Here is a 19,747-nt window from a genome sequence, read left to right as displayed (position 1 = left end):
CTGTGAATGCTCCTTTTGTGGCTTTAATAGATCACCATAATTTTTCTGGCTCGTGCAATGTTTTGCATAAATGTGAATTTCATTGGTTAAGACAGATGGGAGAAGACAGATGGAGTAGTGGATGTTTAGTGGGAGAAATTGACCAGCTTGGCCAAGGAGAATTGGGTGTTGGGTTTGAGGCAGGGGCATTTTAGAGGTGACTCTTTGCCCCAGGAGTCTGTCTCCCTCTGACCAGGCAAAAGCAGGTTCCAGACTGGTTTTCCTAGTTAATCCATCAACATTTGCGCGTGTGGGAGGTAACTTCCAGCCTACCTCCGGTTTTTTCCTTCCTTCCTTCTTGTGTTGATTCCTGTATTGACTTCCAGAGTAACTTCTGATATAAATTAAGATTTTTCTTTAAAATGTGTTTTTAGTGCACAGAGGTGTCATTTATTTTTTTATTTTTTATTTTTATTTTTTTAAGATTTTATTTATTTATTTGACAGAGAGACAGCCAGTGAGAGAGGGAACACAAGCAGAGGGAGTGGGAGAGGAAGAAGCAGGCTACCAGCAGAGGAGCCTGATGTGGGGCTCCATCCCAGAACGCTGGGATCACGCCCTGAGCGGAAGGCAGACGCTTAACGACTGCACCACCCAGGCGCCCCCAGAGGTGTCATTTAAAAGTCAAATCCATGAAGGAATATTTTTTACCTGCTGGGTTTAATTTCAGATGCCAGTGTTACCATAAAATGCAAACCACCCTGGACTCTGTTTTAAAACTTTGGACAAATTGTGCCAGTTGAAATTAACTTTTGCAGATGGAGCGAGGCAAAGAGGAAAATAAGTGTCTTAAAGAGTTTTTAAAAAATGCTTTTAAATATTAATGCCATTGGAGTTCAGCTCCATATATATTCCTACTTTCCCCTGAAGTCCAAATGCACTGATAACTTTCCAGTTTTCATTCTACTGTACTTTTTTTTTTTTTAAATGAGCACAAACAGTGGTGATATATTTAACTCTGGGAAGAAAATAATCATAAGATTCAATATGAAGGATTTAGGTTAGATCAGAAGGAGAATGACCCCTGGCAAAGGTTGCTAGAATCAGTTCCTTAGGGAGAGGAGAGCCTGAGGTGTCGCTGCCATAGGTGTGTATAACCTTTGGCCAGTTGATCTTTTGAGGCCTCAGTTTCTCATCCATTAAATGGGGATGAAAACTAGTTCCTACCTCATAGGCTATTACTGCTAGTTGTCTTTGCTACTATTATTATAAGTGAACTAAAAAAAAAAAAAAAAAAAAAAAAAAAAAAAAAAAAACAGAAAAAAACCAAAAAACCCAAACAGCCCACAAAGGGCCATTTGAACGTCGTGGTATTTCCTAAAGGAGATTTGAGTAGGGTGCTGTGGGTGGAGATCACACATTTGGCCGTGTCAGCCGGTACGTACTTGTTGGGATCTGTTTTCTGGAAAAGCCTGAGTACGGCTGCTCTCGTTCGGCTCTCAGGAAGAGGTGGGGCTCACCCTGCCTCGTGCTCCATCCCCCTTTCCTCGGCACCTACTCAAGGGCTCTCCCATTTAATACTCTCCGACAGAGAGGGCGTTGCTTCAGATGCCCAAAATGAAGCTTACCCAGCGGCAGGGAGCTTGCCAGTGTCCCAGCTAGCCGCATGTGGAACTGGATTTGAATCCAGATCGAACTGCGTAGCTTCCTGTCCCCCCTTCTTCCTGCGGGATTCGCCAGTGTCAGGGCGGTCCTCATTCTCCATGACTCACAGAGATTGTGTGGAGGGTCTGCTGCCCATGCTTCCGAACGAAGAACTTCCCACGGGGGACTTTTCTCCAATCAGCATTCTTTGTTTAAAGCTATTTTGCTTGTTTGGTTTTCCTCCTGGCCCACACCCTCCAGCCCTGTGGTCATTCATCTGTTTCAAAGGAGGGTTACTTAGAAGATCATGTCAGAGTGGGTGCAGAAGCAGGCCTGGCTTTGACAGTCGAGACTGGCTCCATTAGGTGTTTATTGCCACAACTTGCTGAACACAGACTCCTGACGCTTGGGAGGGCCGCCTTTGGTTAGAATCTGATCCCGTTTATTCGTTCAGCAGACAGTTACCAGCCAGCCTGCCAGTGACAGACAGTATGCTGCCCAGTCTTAGGGAATGCGAGGTGAGTGGACAGGGTGTCCGTCTTCCGGAAACCCCAAGGCTGGTGGGGAAGGCAGACAGTTCAACTGGACCATAGTCCCATGGGGCTTAAGGGTTATGGCAGAGGGAAGGACATATTATGGGAACACCCAAACCAGTAGTTTCACAGACATCTGTCCTTTGGGGATGGGAAGCCTTGTATGGCCTCCTGCAGGGGTAGGTTCTGCTCCTTGTAGGAGGCTCCTAACATGGGGACCCCTCACTCTCCCTGCAGCCAGTGTGACCTCACAGTGAGATTGCCTGGTGTGTTGGTTTTTAAATTCCTTTTTAAGGCACATGACCTGCTGGTCAGGTCCCCAGGTGAAGGATCCTGGGCCTCTACTCCGTGTGCATTGACCTTCTCCCTCTTCTTTGAACACGTCTCAGCAAGTCTTCTGCATGGCCTGAGGACTGGCTCTCTGCAGGCTGGCCGCAGGTTATCTGTGTTCCTCTCCGTCTTTTGCACATTTCAATCATTTCCATGCTTTTCTGGACATCCTCTTCCGTATTAAAGGTAGAAGCTATTGAGACAGTCCCTGGTGAATGTTTTGAGGTTATCAGCTGTGATGGGGATGTAGTTCCCTGCAGAAGACGTTGTGGCCGGTTCACTCGCCTCTCCTCTGAGTGTGCCATCGCACAGCCCCCAGCGCCTTCCGCAACTATCCCCATCTCGAATTCAGGAACTGTTCTGCCATCTTGAGTGCCCACAGATTGGTCAGCAACTTCGTTATCTTTCCACAGAGGTCCGTGCACGGCTCAGTCATCACATTTTTGGAGTTCCCGTGGATGTTTTATGTTGGTTTCTCTTGTTAGACTGTGTTCCTTAAAGCTAACCCGCATTCCTGTTGTGTAGAAAACATGACACCTGTTAGTGCTGGGTACATACAAGTGCTAACTAAATGCATTTTTAGTAAGTGTGTTAGTTCAGGCTTCAAACTAATCTGTACTGTAAAATACTTTTGTGTGTGTGTGTGTGTGTGTGTGTGTGCAAGAGAGAGGGAAGGAGGGAGGGAGAGATGTCATAGTTTTCATAAAACAGCCCGTATTTGCTTTTTAAAGAGCTGTCCCCGTTTTGATGGACTGTAAGACTGCAGCGTTGTCTCTCGGACTAGAAGGTCAGCAGGAAGTCGTGGAGGAGCTGGATACTCTCAGAATCTACAGGATATCTCTCCTCTGCAATTCGCATCCTTTTACAGTGCTGGGAACTCAGCGCTTCCTCTTTGCTCTTCCTTTCAGAAAGTATTATGAGGGAGGCCGAGGACCCCATGCTCCGGGCAGAGAAGCGGCGCTGGGATTAGGGGTTGCCACTTCTGAGAGGATGCTGGGAATTTGCAGAGGGAGACGGAAATTCCTGGCTGCCTCGCTGACTGTTCTCTGCATCCCAGCCGTCACCTGGCTTTACCTGTTTGCCGGGAGCTTCGAAGGTAAGAAGGCGGCTTCCGCACAGGGAGGGGGAGGAGGAAGAAAAAGGACACGGGCTGTCCCAGCGTCCTCGAAGCCCCTCCAGGTCATCTGATCCCAACTTGTCACTGGGTGGAACAGGAGGATATTGGCAGGGGTGCGGGCACGGGCCGAGACTTGGTTTACACGGGTAGTGGGAGGAAGTCCATAGCAAGGAGGACAAAAGGCAAACAAAAGCAATGCAGATATGAGGTCTACCTGCATACAGGAGGTGACGCATATGTCAAATGCCAACTTTGCACGTCGATCACCATGTCAATCAGGGGCGAGAGGTTTGGGCCCCACAGGGGTTACTTCACTGTTCATTGGCCAGATGCTTCATTCATTCTTCGGTCTGTTCATTGATTCACACACTGAATATTTGGTTGTCACTGTCGCCACTGCTGTCTGAGCATCTCTGCTGAACCAGGCGCCGGGAAGGCGGCGAGAGCGGATCTGGACGTTCCCGGGGCCGTGGAGGAGGCAGGCGGGTTAGCACGGGACCGTGGCGCAGTGCCACGCCTGTTACAGCGAGGCAAGCCCGGGGCGCCGTGCGAGACGGTTGTTGGAGCTGTCAGGCCGGCTGGTGTGAAAGATAATCAGTCACACTGACTGGCCGAAGAGAGGCATGTAACAGAAGAGCTGCCTTCCCCAAACAAATAAAAACAAACACCAATCCCTGTCACTTTGCAGAAAGTAGTAGAGAAGACAGGACTCGTCATTCTTCCTGCCAGCAATTTCACGGGCAGCGCCATGTTCCGCATATTGGAGATGGTTTTCTTTTTTCTTTTTTTTTTTTTTAAAGATTTTATTTATTTATTCAACAGAGACAGAGACAGCCAGCGAGAGAGGGAACACAAGCAGGGGGAGTGGGAGAGGAAGAAGCAGGCTCATAGCAGAAGAGCCTGACGTGGGGCTCGATCCCAGAACGCCGGGATCACGCCCTGAGCCGAAGGCAGACGCCCAACTGCTGTGCCACCCAGGCGCCCCCGGAGATGGTTTTCTGAGCTTCAGGGAGGGAAGGAATGGCAGTGTCGAGGAGCACACTCTCTTTTTATTTATCCCCATGATTGAGGTCCAGAAAAAATCTCAAGGGAGAATCTGTCTCAAGGAAGTCACTACTGTGTTTTCATTTTCTTCAAAGATTTTATTGACTTATTTTGAGAGAGAGAGTGAGTGAGGGGAGGGAGACAGAGAAGCAGGCTCCACGCTGAGCATGGAGCCCGACGTGGGGCTCAGCCCCACAACCCTGAGACCATGACCTGAACCAAAATCAAGAGTCGGATGCTCAACCCCCCACCCCCCTTTTTTTTTCAAAGATTTTCATTTTTAGAGAGAGTGTTACTACTGTGTTTCTAAACATTTCCTTTATGCATAATTTTGTTGACAGCTCAAGGTGACCTTTTAAGTAGGAGTTCCCCTTCACTTTCTGAGGTTTGCTCAGCTGAACATGAGTGAGGTGGCACCATGTGCCTGCAAAGTGGGAAAGTGCCCAGTGCCACACTCCATCACGTCCCTGTCCCCACACATCCCTGGGGTAGAGGAGCTTCGAGCAGCTAAGTGGGGTAAATTATGCCATGGCAGTGGATGATTAAGTTTTGGCAAAGAGCGGAGCACCTGGGTGGCTCAGTCGTTAAGCGTCTTCTTTCGGCTCAGGTCATGATCCCAGGGTCCTGGGATTGAGCCCCGCATCAGGCTCCCTGCTCGGCGGGAAGCCTGCTTCTCCCTCTCCCATTCCGCCTGCTTATGTTCCCTCTCTCGCTGTCTTTCTCTCTGTCAAATAAATAAATAAAATCTTTAAAAAAAAATCACTAAAAAAAAAAAAAAAGTTTTGGCAAAGAGATTCAGAGGGAGGAAGGTGAGTTGCTATTGATCCTAGAAGAGACCAAAGGAAGCATGGTGCCAGGGACAATGGAAGAGCCTTGTCAAAAAAGGTTGAGCACGCCCAGTGCCAGTCCAGGGCTGCTACAGGAGAACATTGACTCTGCCAGTACAACCGGATGAGTAGTGATACTAATAATGTCATAATAATAACAACAATAACGAGGATGATTGTGTTGCAGGCATTTCTGTGGGCCAGGTGTGGTTGCCAGAACTTTGCATGCATTGACTCTTTCTCAGTGGTAATCCCATGTAGCAGGAACAGAAGAGGACAGTGAGGCAGAAGTCCTTCAGTGATTGTTGAAGGCCCCAGAGCCAGTCAGGGTGGATCTGGGTTATTGGACTCAAGATCTGGGGTTTCTAACTACAATACCACGTTGTAGTTTGGGACTTCGGCGAGGTAGCAGGCTTTGGCGAGGGGTTTGTTGGGGGTGTCACATGACCTTTCTGGGTGGCTGTGAGCAGAATTTGTCTTGTACTCATTGATGGATATCCAACCCCAAATGATTTTGGCAACAAGGGAATTTGGGGGCTAACAAAACCAGTAGGTTCAAAAGTAGGCTTCAGGAAGGGCTGGATCCAGGGGCTCAAATGATATATTTGTAGCTCAGTTTCCTTCCTTCTCTTTGCTCTACTTTTCTCTGCCTTGGTTTCTTTCAGGGCAGTTTTATCTACACAGAGGAAGCTTTAGCTTACAACTTACCCTCACCAGGGCTTGTAGAAAGAGTTCTTTCTCCCCCTAATTCTGCAGTATTGCTTTTGATTGGATTGCCCCTGGTCACTTGTGGTCCAGAGACTAATCACTACAGCTGGGGGAGGCTGTGAGGCCAGCCTTGTGCCCTGTGCCTATTTTTGGTCATAGGGTAGAGAGGAGTTCCCTAAAACATGTGAAGTCAGAATGGGGGAGGGGTGGCCCCCAAAGGTAAGTGGTGGAGTTTCCCAAAAAGGAGACTGGGAGTTGATCTGCGGTATGGAGAATTCATAATCAGCTGTGCTTAGTGATAGGTTGATATCAGCTGGAAATCTGGGCCAGGCCTGGCGGATGCAGTGACCACGACCCTTGACTTTGAATGATCGTATTAGATTGGCAGATAGATGACAGGATATTGGAGGATTGAAGAAATAATACTCCGAGGTGACCTGCACAGACTGGGTGTCGGTGCCCTATTTATCAACACGATGCTTAATCATAAGTCCTCCCCTTGAGACCAGATCACAAACGGCATTAAACAGGGGCTGGATGATGTGAGGACATTAACAAGTACTCTTGCTGGAACGACAAAGGCGATAGATGTCTTTTATGGGGTATCCGTTAGTCCATAGCTGGGCCACAGCATTTGATCTGGATGCCCCCCTTTCAGAGCAGGCGAGACAAGTCAGCACAGTGAGGAGAATCTAGGTGAATGACAGTGCCCATTCAAACCTCGCTACGTACAAAACAGTGGAAGGGACTGGGGCTGCTGACCTTGGAGAAGCAGAAGCTGCACGTGTACACGATCGGCTTCCGCAAGCAGTCGGGGCTGTCACCTGAAAGAGAGATGGCCCCCAGATCTATGGAGGTACGTGGCAGGGAGCCGGCTGTCAAGCTCATCATGGTAAACGACCGCTCTGTCCAGGGCTGGAGTGAGCTGCCCTGAGAGGGAGTGAACACCTAACGTGAGAGGTGTATAAACAGAAGTGCAGTGCAGTGTGGCGGGAGGGGGGAGCTCGGCGTCAGGGCCGAGTGGACAGGATGACCTGCCTGACCTGTCCGGACCCAGCGATCCGGAGACTCTAGAAAAGGCAGTCTTTACTGGCAGACAAAGGGTACGTCCCTGCCGGTTGCCAGCAGACATCCGTGCATTTCCAAAAGAGCCCGTGGAGACATTCTTTTCTCTGTAGTTAAACATAACAACTTTGCAATCCATTTATCGACACCCTTGAGTTTTCTGTTTCAGGACAGGTGGAGCCATAAATAAGGGACAGAGTTGCTGCCTGCGTTCATGGAAATGCTCTTTATACTTTATGTGAGTTTGTTTTTCAAGCCTGTTTGAATTCAGTGGGTCTCCCGGAGATACAGATGCCCTCAGCGTAAAGTTTTGGAGTTAGATCACACGCAGCAGCAAGATCTGTTGAGAGCGCACTACGTGGGTGGGTGGGGGGATCTCAGGCTCCAAATGAGCTGAGCCAGAGTAGCTGGGTGACTGGGGGTACGATCACTGCTCTCTCTAGGCCTTCGTCTCCTGCCGCATGAAATGACGTAAAACTGAAGGTCGCCTGTGGGGGCTCTTGGGGCACTAACATTCTAGAACTTTTCTGTTCTGAGCATCTGATGTGAAGGAATTGGAAATGACTAGCATCTTCCCCAGTTAATGGGGAATACGTCCAGAAGAGGGAATGGGCTGGCTGTGATTTATTCCTGAGTGTGGATCCAGGATCGACGCATCAGAGTTGTGGGGAAGCAGGCATTGTCTTAATATAAGAAGGAACTCCTGTGGTAAGAGTTAGATTAGAGCCCACTGTCTGGGGAAGTGATGAGATCCCCATGCCCAGAGCTGTTTGTCAGAAGCCACGTGGCTGTTGGTTACGGATACTACTCAGGGGGATGTTTTTGCTGGTACTTCAACTTCCAAGTTCCTAAACCCTCCTTCCCTCGTTTCTCCTCCAAACCACCTCTCTTCCTGTAGCATCTCAGTGACCCTTCCCAGCTGCCCGTCCTTCACGCTCAAAGCGGTGAGTCTTGGCTTCGACCGTTGGGTCTCAGCTGAGCACTCCAGCCTCTGACCCTTCACGAGGTTGGCCTGTGCCGCACGAGTCCAAACTCCTTGTACTGCTATTTCTTCACACCTGCTTTACTTTTCTTGTTTTTTTCCTAATCACCTGTCTTCACAAGTGAGTACCAGCGTCAGGAAGGAAGGGCGGGATCCTCTTCGGTCCATCCTTCCATCTCTACAGGAGCCAGGAGAACCGTTTGGTGGATGCGTGAATGAGCGAAGAAGGCCCTCTTCTGACTTGGAGGGCTGACGACTCTCCCTGTTGCCTCCTGGATTCTCTCCAGACTCCTGATCGTGGCTCGAGGTCTTTCACAGGCATTTTCCCTCAGCTTTTAATTTCCATCTTCACTCAGGTGAACGCCTCATTGAGCGCCCTGAGAAAACTTCGGTTTTTCTGCTTCTTAATGTTAGCTCGTGGCTCCTTCTGCGCAGTATGCAAGTCTCTTTTTTTTTCCACTACCCTTCCTCCCAGCCAGCCTCTTCAATGCCCATGTTCAGTGTCATTTTCCCCTAGTGTCTGATCCCGTGTGGAAGCTTCTGGGACAGCACTCATCAAGAAGGGGTAGTTTGCTTGTTTGGGGTCTTTCTAGCCACGTGGCTTTTGAGTTTTGTGAGACAGGGGACTGTTTTACTCATCTTTACGTTTTCAGAGTCTGGGCGTCCCTCTTAGTGGGTCGTCAGTGTGAATATTGACCGGAGGGGAGTCTGGATATGGAGGGACTCAGAAGCCACTGGTAGCCAAGGGCTCTTCTGGGGCTCTGAGCACCTGTGATTTTGCGACCACAGAAAATGGCTCCAAGAGCCTCACCTTCCTTGTGGATGTGATGTTAAGTCTGGAACTTGAGGAAATTCTGCTTAAACACACCTCCGTTTGAGTTTAGGTTGTGCCGATCACTTTCTCCCGGAGTCCCCTTTCCTCGTGGGTATGTGAGTTTTGTTCGAAGGGTGGGGCTCCTTCTCTCCTGGCCCTCAGGAAGATGGTGTTCAGCTGTTACTGAATCCCCCGCATGTGGAAAAAGCGTGCTTTTCCGCCATTCAGAAGATTGTTCACACGTGCTGCCCCCCGAGAGTTTATAACCAGCTCCGTGGAGAAGCGTGTTCCAGAAGCTTTCTGTGGTCAGGGAAGCAGGCCAGCGAGGGTGTGGGTGTGATTTGAAAGCGGATGTTCTTCCGAGGATGTAAAGTCCTGAACATTTAAAACCCGTGTCATGAACAGGCACGGGATGTTAATTTCTGGACTGGTTTCGGCCCACACCCACGTTTTCGTTCACTGTTCCGGCCATCCTTAGCGCCGCAGATTCCTCCTGACGTGAATGGTCTGAGAGTCGTCTTGATACATTTCAACAGAAAGAAATGGGGTCCTGACATTGGACTGTTTTTGCGGAGTTGCACTGAGAACCAAGGAGTTGTAAGTTAAATGTTTTCTTTGCTTTATCACTGTGGGGAATACGGGGCACATGAACCGTGGAATAGGACAGGTGGGGGGTGGGGGGGAGGGGGGAGTCTTTTATCCAAGCAGAGCTTGTCCAGACGTGAACGATTGATTCCCCAGCCTCCCGTCCGCTTCCCTCGGCCCAGAGACTCTGCCGGGAGGCTGGTGAGTTCAGTGTGCAGGGTGCTAGTGAATGATTTGCTCAAGGTTTCAGTATCCCCTGGGGCTGGGCCCTGTGGCAGCTGTGATGGCAGCCAAGCCGTCCTGCCTTCCTGCCAATGGCCCAAACAGATCCCTTAATGAGGGTATTACGGGGTCCAAGAACACAGGGTGCCGGATGCAAAATGAAATGGAAACTATTGTATGAGTTGTGTTTAATACGTCAGACATGGAGGGCTTTCCTGGCCGATGCCTACTAGCTGTTAGCGAGCTCCAGCGGGAGCCTACAAAGAGGGTGTGAGCGAGCCAGCGGCGAGTGGAGACCAAGCCGCAGGTGCAGGGGGCTGCCCACTTCTCTGCGTCCTACCTCGGGCCCGAAAGCATCTCCTTTAGCTCTCAGACTCTGAGGGTAGTTGAAATGTGTCACAGTTGTATTCAGCTGTGGGGTGGTTGCTAAGGCAACCTTTACTTTTGCACCAGCTTTTGGTCGTATGGCCTCATCGGTGGTCCTGCTGGTGGGAGCAAAGGGCCCGATGATGTGGCGTCTGTCGGCGGCGCCTCCTGGAGGAGCTCATGGCTAGAGCCTTGCCCTGGGGGTGAGGAAGCCTGGTGTCTGCTCATCAGCCACCCTGTGTTCCTTTCCTGTGGCTGCGGTAACCAAGTCTCACACTTTGAGGGCTGAAAGGACCACGGACTTACTGTCTTATGGTTCTGGAGGTCAGAAATCCATGGTCAAGTCTCATTAGGCTGAAGCCAAGTGTTGGCAGGGCTGGTTCCTTCTGGAGGCCCCGGCAGGGATCCGTCTCCTGGTCTTTCTCAAGGACAGAGGTGGAGCTCCTTCAGAGTCCTCTCGCTGACTCTGAGCTCTGCTGCTGGAAATTGTCACCTCTCCTCCTCTGACTGCCCTGTCATCTGAAAAGGATGCTTGGGAGTCCATTGAGCCCACCTGGATAGTCCAGGATAATCATTCCATCCTACAAGCCGTAATGGCTTGTTCCTTCTGCCACGGAAGGTAACAGACTGATGGGTTGTGGGGATTCGGACAGGGTCCTCTCTGAGGGGGTCATTGTTTGCCCCCCCCCCCACGTTGCCTGGTCCTATTCTCCGCCTCCCCTCCATCGTGTTATTCTTTAGAGACAAGACAAAGGGGTGTAGTACCATCTCTTCTCTTATATGGTTATCTTACCCTGCTCTCGGAGTTTTGGGTTCTCTAATGCATATAAACATCCAGCAGGACTTACTGCTCATGAAAAAGGCATTGAATTCAGATGTGTGTGTTCCAAAAAAATTCTAAACCATTGTATTTTGCCTATAATAGATGTTTCATAATGACCAGTTAAGGTTTTCTGAGAAGGACAGGAACTTCTGCTCTTTGGGGGTGCTCGTCTTAAAGTGATTTTTTAAATTTCAATGGCAATTTAACCAAAGAAGGGGGCATCTCATTCAAAGAGACCTGTATAACCCTTTTGGAATACAATTTGGTATTATCACCTAAACCTGAACATACCCGGGGAACCATTAATTCTGTCCCTAGCCGTATACCAGAGAGAATGTATGTATCTTTGCACAAAAGACATGTACAAGAATGTTCACATCAGCATTGTTTTCCCAAAAGGGAGATACTGAAATGTACATCCACAGTACAGTACACACATAAATAGTGGCACGTTTGTATAGTGAAGTACTACAGAGCAGTGCAAATGAGTATCCTCACGGATAGCACTGAGCAAAAAAAAAAAAAAGACACACACGAGTATAGGTACTGGTGGATTCCAATTGTATAGATACAAAACCAGACAAACGTTGATCTAGGGGTAGAGCCTGGGGCCAGGGCCAAAGGAAGACTTTGGGACACTGGTAATTAACTTTTTAACCTGTGATTCTGCAGGTGGGCTCACTTTGTCAAATTTTTCATTTGTAATTCACTTTTCTACACGTGTTATTTTACTTAAAAACAACTATGCAACTCCTGATACTTAAGTGAATTAGAAATTTTTGTGCGGTTTGCGTTCTTTTCAGATAAGAATTTTATTAACCTTTGGGATTTACGAATCTATGTCATTGTTTAACTTTGAAATTCAAATACTTTTTAAGCACGGAACTTTTCTTTGGGGATATATACTTAACACTTCTCTTGAACCACAGTTCCTTTTTTCCCCTCCTCATCCACCTTACCATTTGGATACACATGCCCCCGGTGAGAGTCTGATCACAGCACTGATGCAAGATCTGAATTTGCTCATAAAGCCCTAATTCTGAAAGCGTGTGTTCATCACTTTGCGACTAGATCAGTGTTCCTACCAGAACTCAGGCAATGACAAATTCCAATTAATACGAAAGTGATGTTATTTCTTAGTATGGATACCAAACCACGTTGGATAAAAGTTTCCATCTGCATTCGTCAACTGACCAGCGTCGTCCTAAAACCCTTGTGCCTGGAAAAGACAATTTTTATTGCAAGGGACGTGAAAACATGGAAAGGCTATATACCATTTAAACTATAACCACAGTAGAAGGGATAGCAGTTGCTAGCTCTTGGTTAGACAAATTGGCTGCATCTGGCCCGCAATTGTGTTGTGCTTGGCTGGTGCATTGCTTTTACCATTTTTGGCTTGATTATTGACCATTAACACTTGGGAGATTGCACATAAAAATCGTGATTTCTGGCTTTCCTTAACAACATGGAAAGATCTAGCAACCCGGACCCTCCTTTGATCCTAGTGGCTGTCGGCCGGAGCGGAGTCCTAGCGGTTCCTTTGCACAGTGCACGAACGCTCTAGTGTGTCACAGTCCGCCTTCGTGGTTGGTCCCCGTGTTGCTCTGTGGCTGTTTTATGCAGAGCCAGACCGAGAAGAGCGAGCCCCTGGTAGATCCTTATGTCACTCGTTGGCCTTGGCTGGCTCAGTTAGACTTTGCATTTGGACTTCTGGCTTTCTCTGTGCCGTGTGCCGGGCTGGGGATGTGACCTGCATTTCTCTTAGGTCTCCCTCCAGCTTCACGCTTCTCCCAATTGACAGACGAGGAAGCTGAGGCTCGGGGTTGGGCTCCTTGGCCGGGGTCAGCCAGCTGGTAACTCAGGGAGCTAGCATTCGAACTCGGGTTCAGGCCCTGCGCGCTGCTCACTCTCAACGACTTGCAAATACGAAAGCGACTAGCAGAGGAGATCTTAAAGTCCGGATGCTCAGGTTCCAGACCGGAACAAGACAAAACCCCATCTTGGTCGAGAAGGCAGGCCATATTCTGTGGCTGGCAGGATTATTATAAGCCAGTATAAGCGGAGAATATGATTAGTCTTTTCCTGTAGTTTGCATTTTGCCTCCGCCGCTGACTTCTACAATTAAGAGCAGGAGGGAATTTTAGGATTTCTCTCAGCAGCCTGACAACCGAAGCAGATAAAACCTTTGAAAAACACTTGAGGACTGGGGGTGGGGTGGGGTGTGAACATGTCCCCAAGGGACAAGCAGTGCTATTTAAATCTGATTGACAGTAGACCTGGTACTTCGCACCGCTGCCGGTCGGTTCCTCCCCCCAAGGAAAGGGAAGCGTGATTGTAGCTCCTGTGTGTGTTGGGAAGGCTGAACAAAGTCCCCGTTAGAGTGATGGCTGTTCAGGACATGTCTGTTTTCTTCCTCTTCTCCTGTTTTCCTGGAGTGTTGGAACGCCGTCCTGGGGGAGGGGCAAAAGATCCCCCACCTGGTCCAAACAAGGCCCAGGGAGCCTCCTGGAGTCTAGAGAACTGGCCGCTTCTTAAGCTCGCAGCCTCGGCTGCCGGTGCAGTTGGAACCGTCCCTCAGACCGTCTGTATCACCACGTGACTCACTCTTTCTTACCTCTTCGTACCCTTCTAGTAAAGACCAAAGATGCAGGTCACATTCGTTCATTTCTGTATCCATCTGCGTTTCTGTCCAGCCGCCGTTGTCCCTGTAGGTGTTGGAAAGCAGGGGGAGGAGGCGGGGAAGCCGAGATGTGTGCCTGTGGTCGTAGATGTACCTGCAGCTGCTTGCGGACCCAGGGACCGTGTTTGGAGAAAGGAAGCTCTTCCACGTGGATGGCCTGTGGGGAGAGCATTTGAAGAGGACCATCCTCTGGCACCATATTGAATCCCCTCCGTAACAAGATTTGTCTTCCGGGGCTGGAGCTGAGTCAGCACACCACCTCTCATTCCCAAACCTCCCCTTAAATGCTGTGTGTCCCCAGCTGAGGAACTTAACCTCTCTGAGCCCAAATTGCTGCCTCTAGAATTGAGGTGCTGCTCCCTCTTTAACAGGGCTTTTGTGCAGGTGAAAAGGAGTTCATCGTGCCTAATACAGAGTTGATTCACAGAGTCCTTTTGTGTTCAGCCATGTTTTTACATGCCGACTGTGCTCTCTGAAGCCTAAAAAAAAAAAAAAAAAAAAAAATCATGGGCTCACCGGAGTTGAATGTTTAAGATTATGCTGTTAGGGAGCCTGGCATCATCAGGATCCTTCTCTTTGCAGGGTGGGCCCCTTTGATAATGGGTATTTGCCCTTTTTGCTCCAGCAGAGGGCACTCCGTGTCCCGTCTCCTGCCTCCCATTGAATTCTCCTGTGGGGTGTTGAAGCTGGAGGTGAGATCCGAGGCAGGAAGCCTCTCCAGGGCACCAGTAGTCAGCAGTGACAATCAGGTAGCATGGTTCTGCCGAACAGAAGCTTTCTCACGTATGTTTAATCCTCCCACAACTCCGTTAGGGCAGGTGGTGGTCTCAGAGATGAGGCCCCTGGGCTTCAGAGCCATTGGTGGGGCCCACAAGAACATTCATTCAGCACACACAGCCAGGCACTGGTCTGGGACACTGGTGGTCGGGCTTTCCATTCGTGAGCCTGTCCTCTTGTCTCCTGGAGCTCCGTTCCTGGTGGAGGGGGAGAAATGATTCACGGATAGCTTCCTGCTCTGCTGGGTGGGGGTAAATGCGACAAAGAAAAATAAAACAGGGCGAGACAATGGTGAGGGTGACGGGGGAGGGGAAGGTGCTGTTTTAATAGGGCGGTTGGATGGGCCTCTCCGATGGGGGACGTGTAAGCAGAGCGGGGCAGAGGGGAGGAACAACATTTCAGGCAGAAGGAACAGCGGGAAGTGGAGGGTGGCTGGCGCCTTGTGGAAGGGCGAGGAGAAATCGGGTGGGCTGGAGAGGGAGTGTGCTGGGCCAACTCAGGAGAGGCAGGCGGGGCCTCCACGTGGGCGGGGGGGAGTGGGCCTTAGAGCTCTGTACCCTGATTCCTTCATTGTCCTCATCTCCTCAGGAAGCTTATTCCTGGGGACCCCCCTTTGGCCACTAACCTCAGAGGAAACTGAGCAAGTGTTTCCTCGTCCAGCCTGGAAGGCGCTCTGGTTCCAGATTTGCCAGGTGATCAGAATCACCTGGGGCCGTTGTTGAACTTGGAGTCTCCTGGCCCACCCTGTCCCAAAGCTCCGGCTTAGATAGGCTAAATGGGGTTCTGCAGCTGAGGTGCCTGTGTTTTCAAGAAGTGCACCGGGGAGCCTTGTCTTCTGGCAAGTTTGGCAAGATTCTAGATCCTTCTCTTTTCTGTGTAAGTTCTCTTCTTTGTCTGGGTGGCTGATCTCAGCTCCCCTCTTTGGCTCCGTGGGCTCCAGGACGTGGATTCGATAATGGTCAATAATCGGGTTGGTGATGACAGCATGGGTTGAGTGCCTGCAGATTGTTCTCTGTAGCGTCCCAGCTTATGCTTTGTCCCAGACGGTGAAATCTCTATCCTCCCACTGGGTTCCCGAGGGAGAGCTTACCTGCAGGCAATTTATCTAGTGTTGGATTCCACCTCCCTTACGTAACTTCCCTCTTTTGCAGAGTTGTTGTGTCGACTAGAATAATGGTGTGCCTTGCTCAGAAGAGTGCCTGGCACGTGACGAGTGCCGGATACATTGCTTTTGTCACTAGTATTCACCCTAATTTCTGCACCCTCGCTCTTCTGTCGTCATCTCCGAATCCTCAGTGTTTGGCACGGCACCTGGAACACAGGAGTTGCTCAACAAGTGTTAAGTGCCTGAAATAGAAATACCAGCCCTTTACTTACCGAGGATATAGGTTCTTGAAATAACTCCTCTGTCCTTCACAGCAAGTAAGGTATAAGTCCTGACCTTCCCATTTCACAGATGAGGAAACGGAGGCCCAGGAAAGTTCAGGAAGTTGCTCAGGGTTCCAGAGCTAGCGCGTGGTAGAGCTGAGGCTTAGCCTGGGGAAGTCGGTGTTCGCCCAGATCCCGCTAAGATCCCTTCCATTCATCTCTTAAACGGACATGGAGATGTTTCTCTGTTCTGAGTTCCTTTCTTCCTGCTTCGTTCTCCGCGGGGATTGGGAAAAGCTGATCGCTCCCCCTTGTATGCATAACCCTTCACGTGTACCCGGAAAGTATACTAGAGCAAAACTTCGAAAGGTGTGAAGTGTCCAGTTGTGTTAACCTTTCTTTTCAAGCTCTGGGTTTTCTTTGCTGTCCCTTGGGCTTATCTGCCAGTTGCCTCTGCCTTGTGGATGGTTGGATCCATACTTCAGGGACAGAGAAGGGTCAGCCTGTTCTGAGCAGTAGAGCTAACTAGCCTGTGCTTTCCCCCACCCGGAAACCATGCCTGTGATTTCTGCTTCCCAGCATGCAGTGCGTGGCTCCCTCGAGGGGATGGGGGCGGGGCGCATGTCGGGCTCCGAAACCGTTCAGATCTGTCCAGAAATGAACGTAGGTGCTCCTCCGTGCCGCTCGTGGGAGCCGGTGCTGAGGTGGCAGCGAGTGAGGCAGGTCCGGGTTAGCAGCATCTCACCCACGGCTTAATCCCATGTTTTGGATAAACACTCCGAGGTGAGTGGCACGAAGGGGCGGATGAGTAAAGATCTCAGAGAGTGCGTATTTATGAAATCTTTGTTTCCCCCTCACCACCTCTCTCTTAATAGAGAGTCCTGCCCAGGTGGCTCTCTGAGCCAAAAGGAGTCTGCTTTTTCCCTTTGGTCCACTCCTCTGTCCCAGACAGTCTCTGCGCTGCTTTCCAGATGCTTCCGTGACAGGTAGTTATCAGAGACCCTTGAGTTGCATATTTTCTCAGCTGGTTCACTCATTCAGTTCCCAGGTGAAGTCTCTGGGCTCCTTCCGGTGTTGAGACCATTCTTCTGTCCGTCCTTTCTGCGGGACTATGGAAGTTTGTGCTATGAGCATTGGCTCTGTGTGCTGTTCCCAGCACTTGTGTTACTTTTTGCAACATCCCCTCAGGTAAGTCCTATCCTTGTCATCCTGCTGTAGGTCGAGTGCAGCGTGTTAGAAAACTTAGCCTAGGTTGCAGACCCAGTTCGTCTGGCTCAGAGCCTGTGCTCTTAACTACATACATATACACGGCCTCCTGCTTCCCTCCCTTCCATAATGGTCAGCAGCATGGTGTGGTTCTTCCTCTGTGCAGAGCACTGTGCCAGCCATGGGGGAACAGGGGAATATGATTTTCCAGGGCATGGGGTTGGCATAGAAATTCAGAAGTCCAAACCTGGTGCCAGTGCGATGAGAACACTGCGCTCCACTCAGTGGGCCGTGCATGGGCCACAGGTCAGCAAAGGGCTTCACTGGGGAGTGATCCTGGAGCTAGGTGTTAAAAGGGCAGTAAGTGTGTTCTGGGGATTTGTGAGAGCATTTTTGTCATTTGGGAAGACACAGGACAGTGAAACCACAGGGCAAGAGGGATTTGGGAGGTGTCTCCTGTGCCCTGTACATTGTCATGGCCATCAGAGGAGCGTGCACCTGAGCGTGAGGACAGCAGGCGACTCAGGATGGAAGGGACATCGGGCTGTGTAGACAGAAAGCTCAGGGTTTGAACTCTGTCTGCACACAGCAGCTGTGGAACCACAGGCACGCCTCTCACCTTGTCTGCGCCTCTGTTTCTCCTGCACAAATGGGAACAGCACTACCTTCATCCAGAGTTCCTCAGAGAGCTGAGTGTGAAGATTTATGTAGGCACCTGCTGCATACTGGGCTGTCCTTGAATTGCAGCTATTTGTTTTATTTTATTTTTGATGAGATCATTTATCAATAAACTTTAGGTCTGTAATTGCAAATCAAATATAGTATTAAAAATGTCTTTGGCACATAGCCGTTGCCCAGTAAATAGAAGCAGGGGCTTCATGTGCATGCAGTTGGACTGGACTCGTTGCCGGCAGGGTCTAACGGGAGAAAGCACAAAATGAGAACGGAGGGCGGTCAAGTGGATCGCCGAGGGTCACCTGGCTGGTAGGCGGTGGTGCTCACTTTCTCAGCAGCTCTGAGAGTCCAGCTGGGCTAGCATTCTTTCTCTTAGAGAAAATTAAGATCCAGGGAAGCTGAATGTCTGGTCCAGTCATTCAAGTCCTTGGCACCTAGAATGGACTGTCACTAAATAGCCATGTGGCAGGTCAAGGATTCCTCTGTTTCTTAACCTGCAGGACGGAAGTGATGCAGATCTTCCCCGCCCACCTCAAAGAGTTGTTAGGGAGACCAGACAAAATAGTCCCCGAAGAAGAAAACTAAGAAGTATGTAAAGGTTAGCTGGCTCGACAAAGGACAGGTGGAATTTTATTACCAGTTCCTGATTTCCCGGGGTGCCCCTCCTGAGTCCATTCCCATTTTCTAGGGATAAGGAAAATGTCTGGAAACTAGTTTTGGTCCACACAAGGATCTTAGGATAGTAGTCAGAAAGAGGAAATGCCTCCTCCCTCTGAATACAGCTGAGGTCTGCAGGGTTAGAAGGTGGAGGCACTTGGTCGTGGAGCAGAATTTGGATGGTGGCCGTGAGGTGAGCCAGACGTGGCTGGCCGGAGCTTTCTCCAGAATGTGCCTCCAGGACCTGGTGATGGGAAGGGGGGCAGAGTCCGGCAGACGCAATGGCTGCTTTGGGACATCTTGATAGCAGAATGGGGATCTGACCACGAACACCCTCAACCTGGTCACACCTGGGTGTTGGGACCTTGGAACCAGTGACACCCAGCAGTGAGGTGAGGTAGGATGCCAATGTCAGCAGTCTTTGCTAGGAAAAAGAATGTTCTGTGGAAAGAAAGACTGGGATGGCTATTTTCATTTCCAGTGTGAAGTAGACACTGTACTTTCATATTCGTCATGAAGCAAAGTGTGGCTGGAATAAGGCAGAAGGTGCCAGCAGTGGCTTTAGTAGGTGGTGCTGTCGGGATGAGCTAGGATGGCAGGTGCGTGGTTCTTGTATCCTAAGGCTTGGTTGTAAGTCGGATTCTACCGCTCACCAGCTGCATCGCCGGGGAGCAGTCCCGTGCTCTTCCTGAACCTCTGTTCCTCAAGTTATAGGTGATGGTTGGGACAGATGAGCTAATACAGGACGGGAGCTTTGCACACGTGGTGCCAGTATTTGGGGGTCATTCAGCAGCCGTTAGGTCCCTTTAAGGGAAATGGGATCAGAAAGAAGTAGCATCTGTCAGACACTTATGTGTGCTCGGCACTGTTCTCTGGGACTGACACAGATGCCCCCCCCCTTCAGTCCTCATAGCTGCCCTGCGAACTAGGTCTTCTCATTATCCCCACGTGCAGGTGAGGAAATTGACGTACAGCGAGGTGAAGTTACTTGCCCAAGGTCACTCTCCTTGGCGGTAAAGGAGGCAGCCCCAGGAGCCCTGCTTTTAGTTACGGTGCTGTGCTGTCTCCACATGTGGGTCAGAACCCTGTTACCCCTGACAGATGGGGAAACCAAGGCAGCAGGAGATCAAATGCCCTACAGAAACGCGGGTACGTTCCTCACTTGTGGATGGTTAAAAGCTGAAGCTGGTTCTGCTGGGGCTCTGAGCAGAAGGAGGAATTTTTCCATCCCAAACAGAGCATCCTATGGAGGGGGTGGCGTGGAACCAGGCTCCCCGGTCCTCTTCCTTTATGTCTCCTGGCCCTGGGCTTTGGGAAGGTTGGCTCTCTCGGGGGGGGGGGGGGG

At 50.1% G+C, this 19,747-nt stretch overlaps 1 protein-coding gene across 2 annotated transcripts in view; it reads left to right on the top strand.

Annotated features, from left to right (window-relative positions):
• Positions 1–3,323: 3,323 nt before the first annotated feature.
• LARGE1 (LARGE xylosyl- and glucuronyltransferase 1) overlaps positions 3,324–19,747 on the top strand; it is a 379,220-nt gene continuing 362,796 nt past the window's right edge. For both annotated transcript variants that reach the window (XM_040637428.1, XM_008705631.2), the window contains exon 1: positions 3,324–3,582. In XM_040637428.1, coding sequence (XP_040493362.1) covers positions 3,477–3,582 — 106 coding nt within the window. In that variant the 5' untranslated portion in view covers positions 3,324–3,476. The remainder of the gene's footprint in view (positions 3,583–19,747) is intronic.

The sequence above is a fragment of the Ursus maritimus genome, unplaced genomic scaffold (genome assembly GCF_017311325.1).
Source record: "Ursus maritimus isolate PB19 unplaced genomic scaffold, ASM1731132v1 scaffold_21, whole genome shotgun sequence".
NCBI lineage: Eukaryota > Metazoa > Chordata > Mammalia > Carnivora > Ursidae > Ursus > Ursus maritimus.
This window is presented reverse-complemented; position numbering and strand designations above follow the sequence as displayed.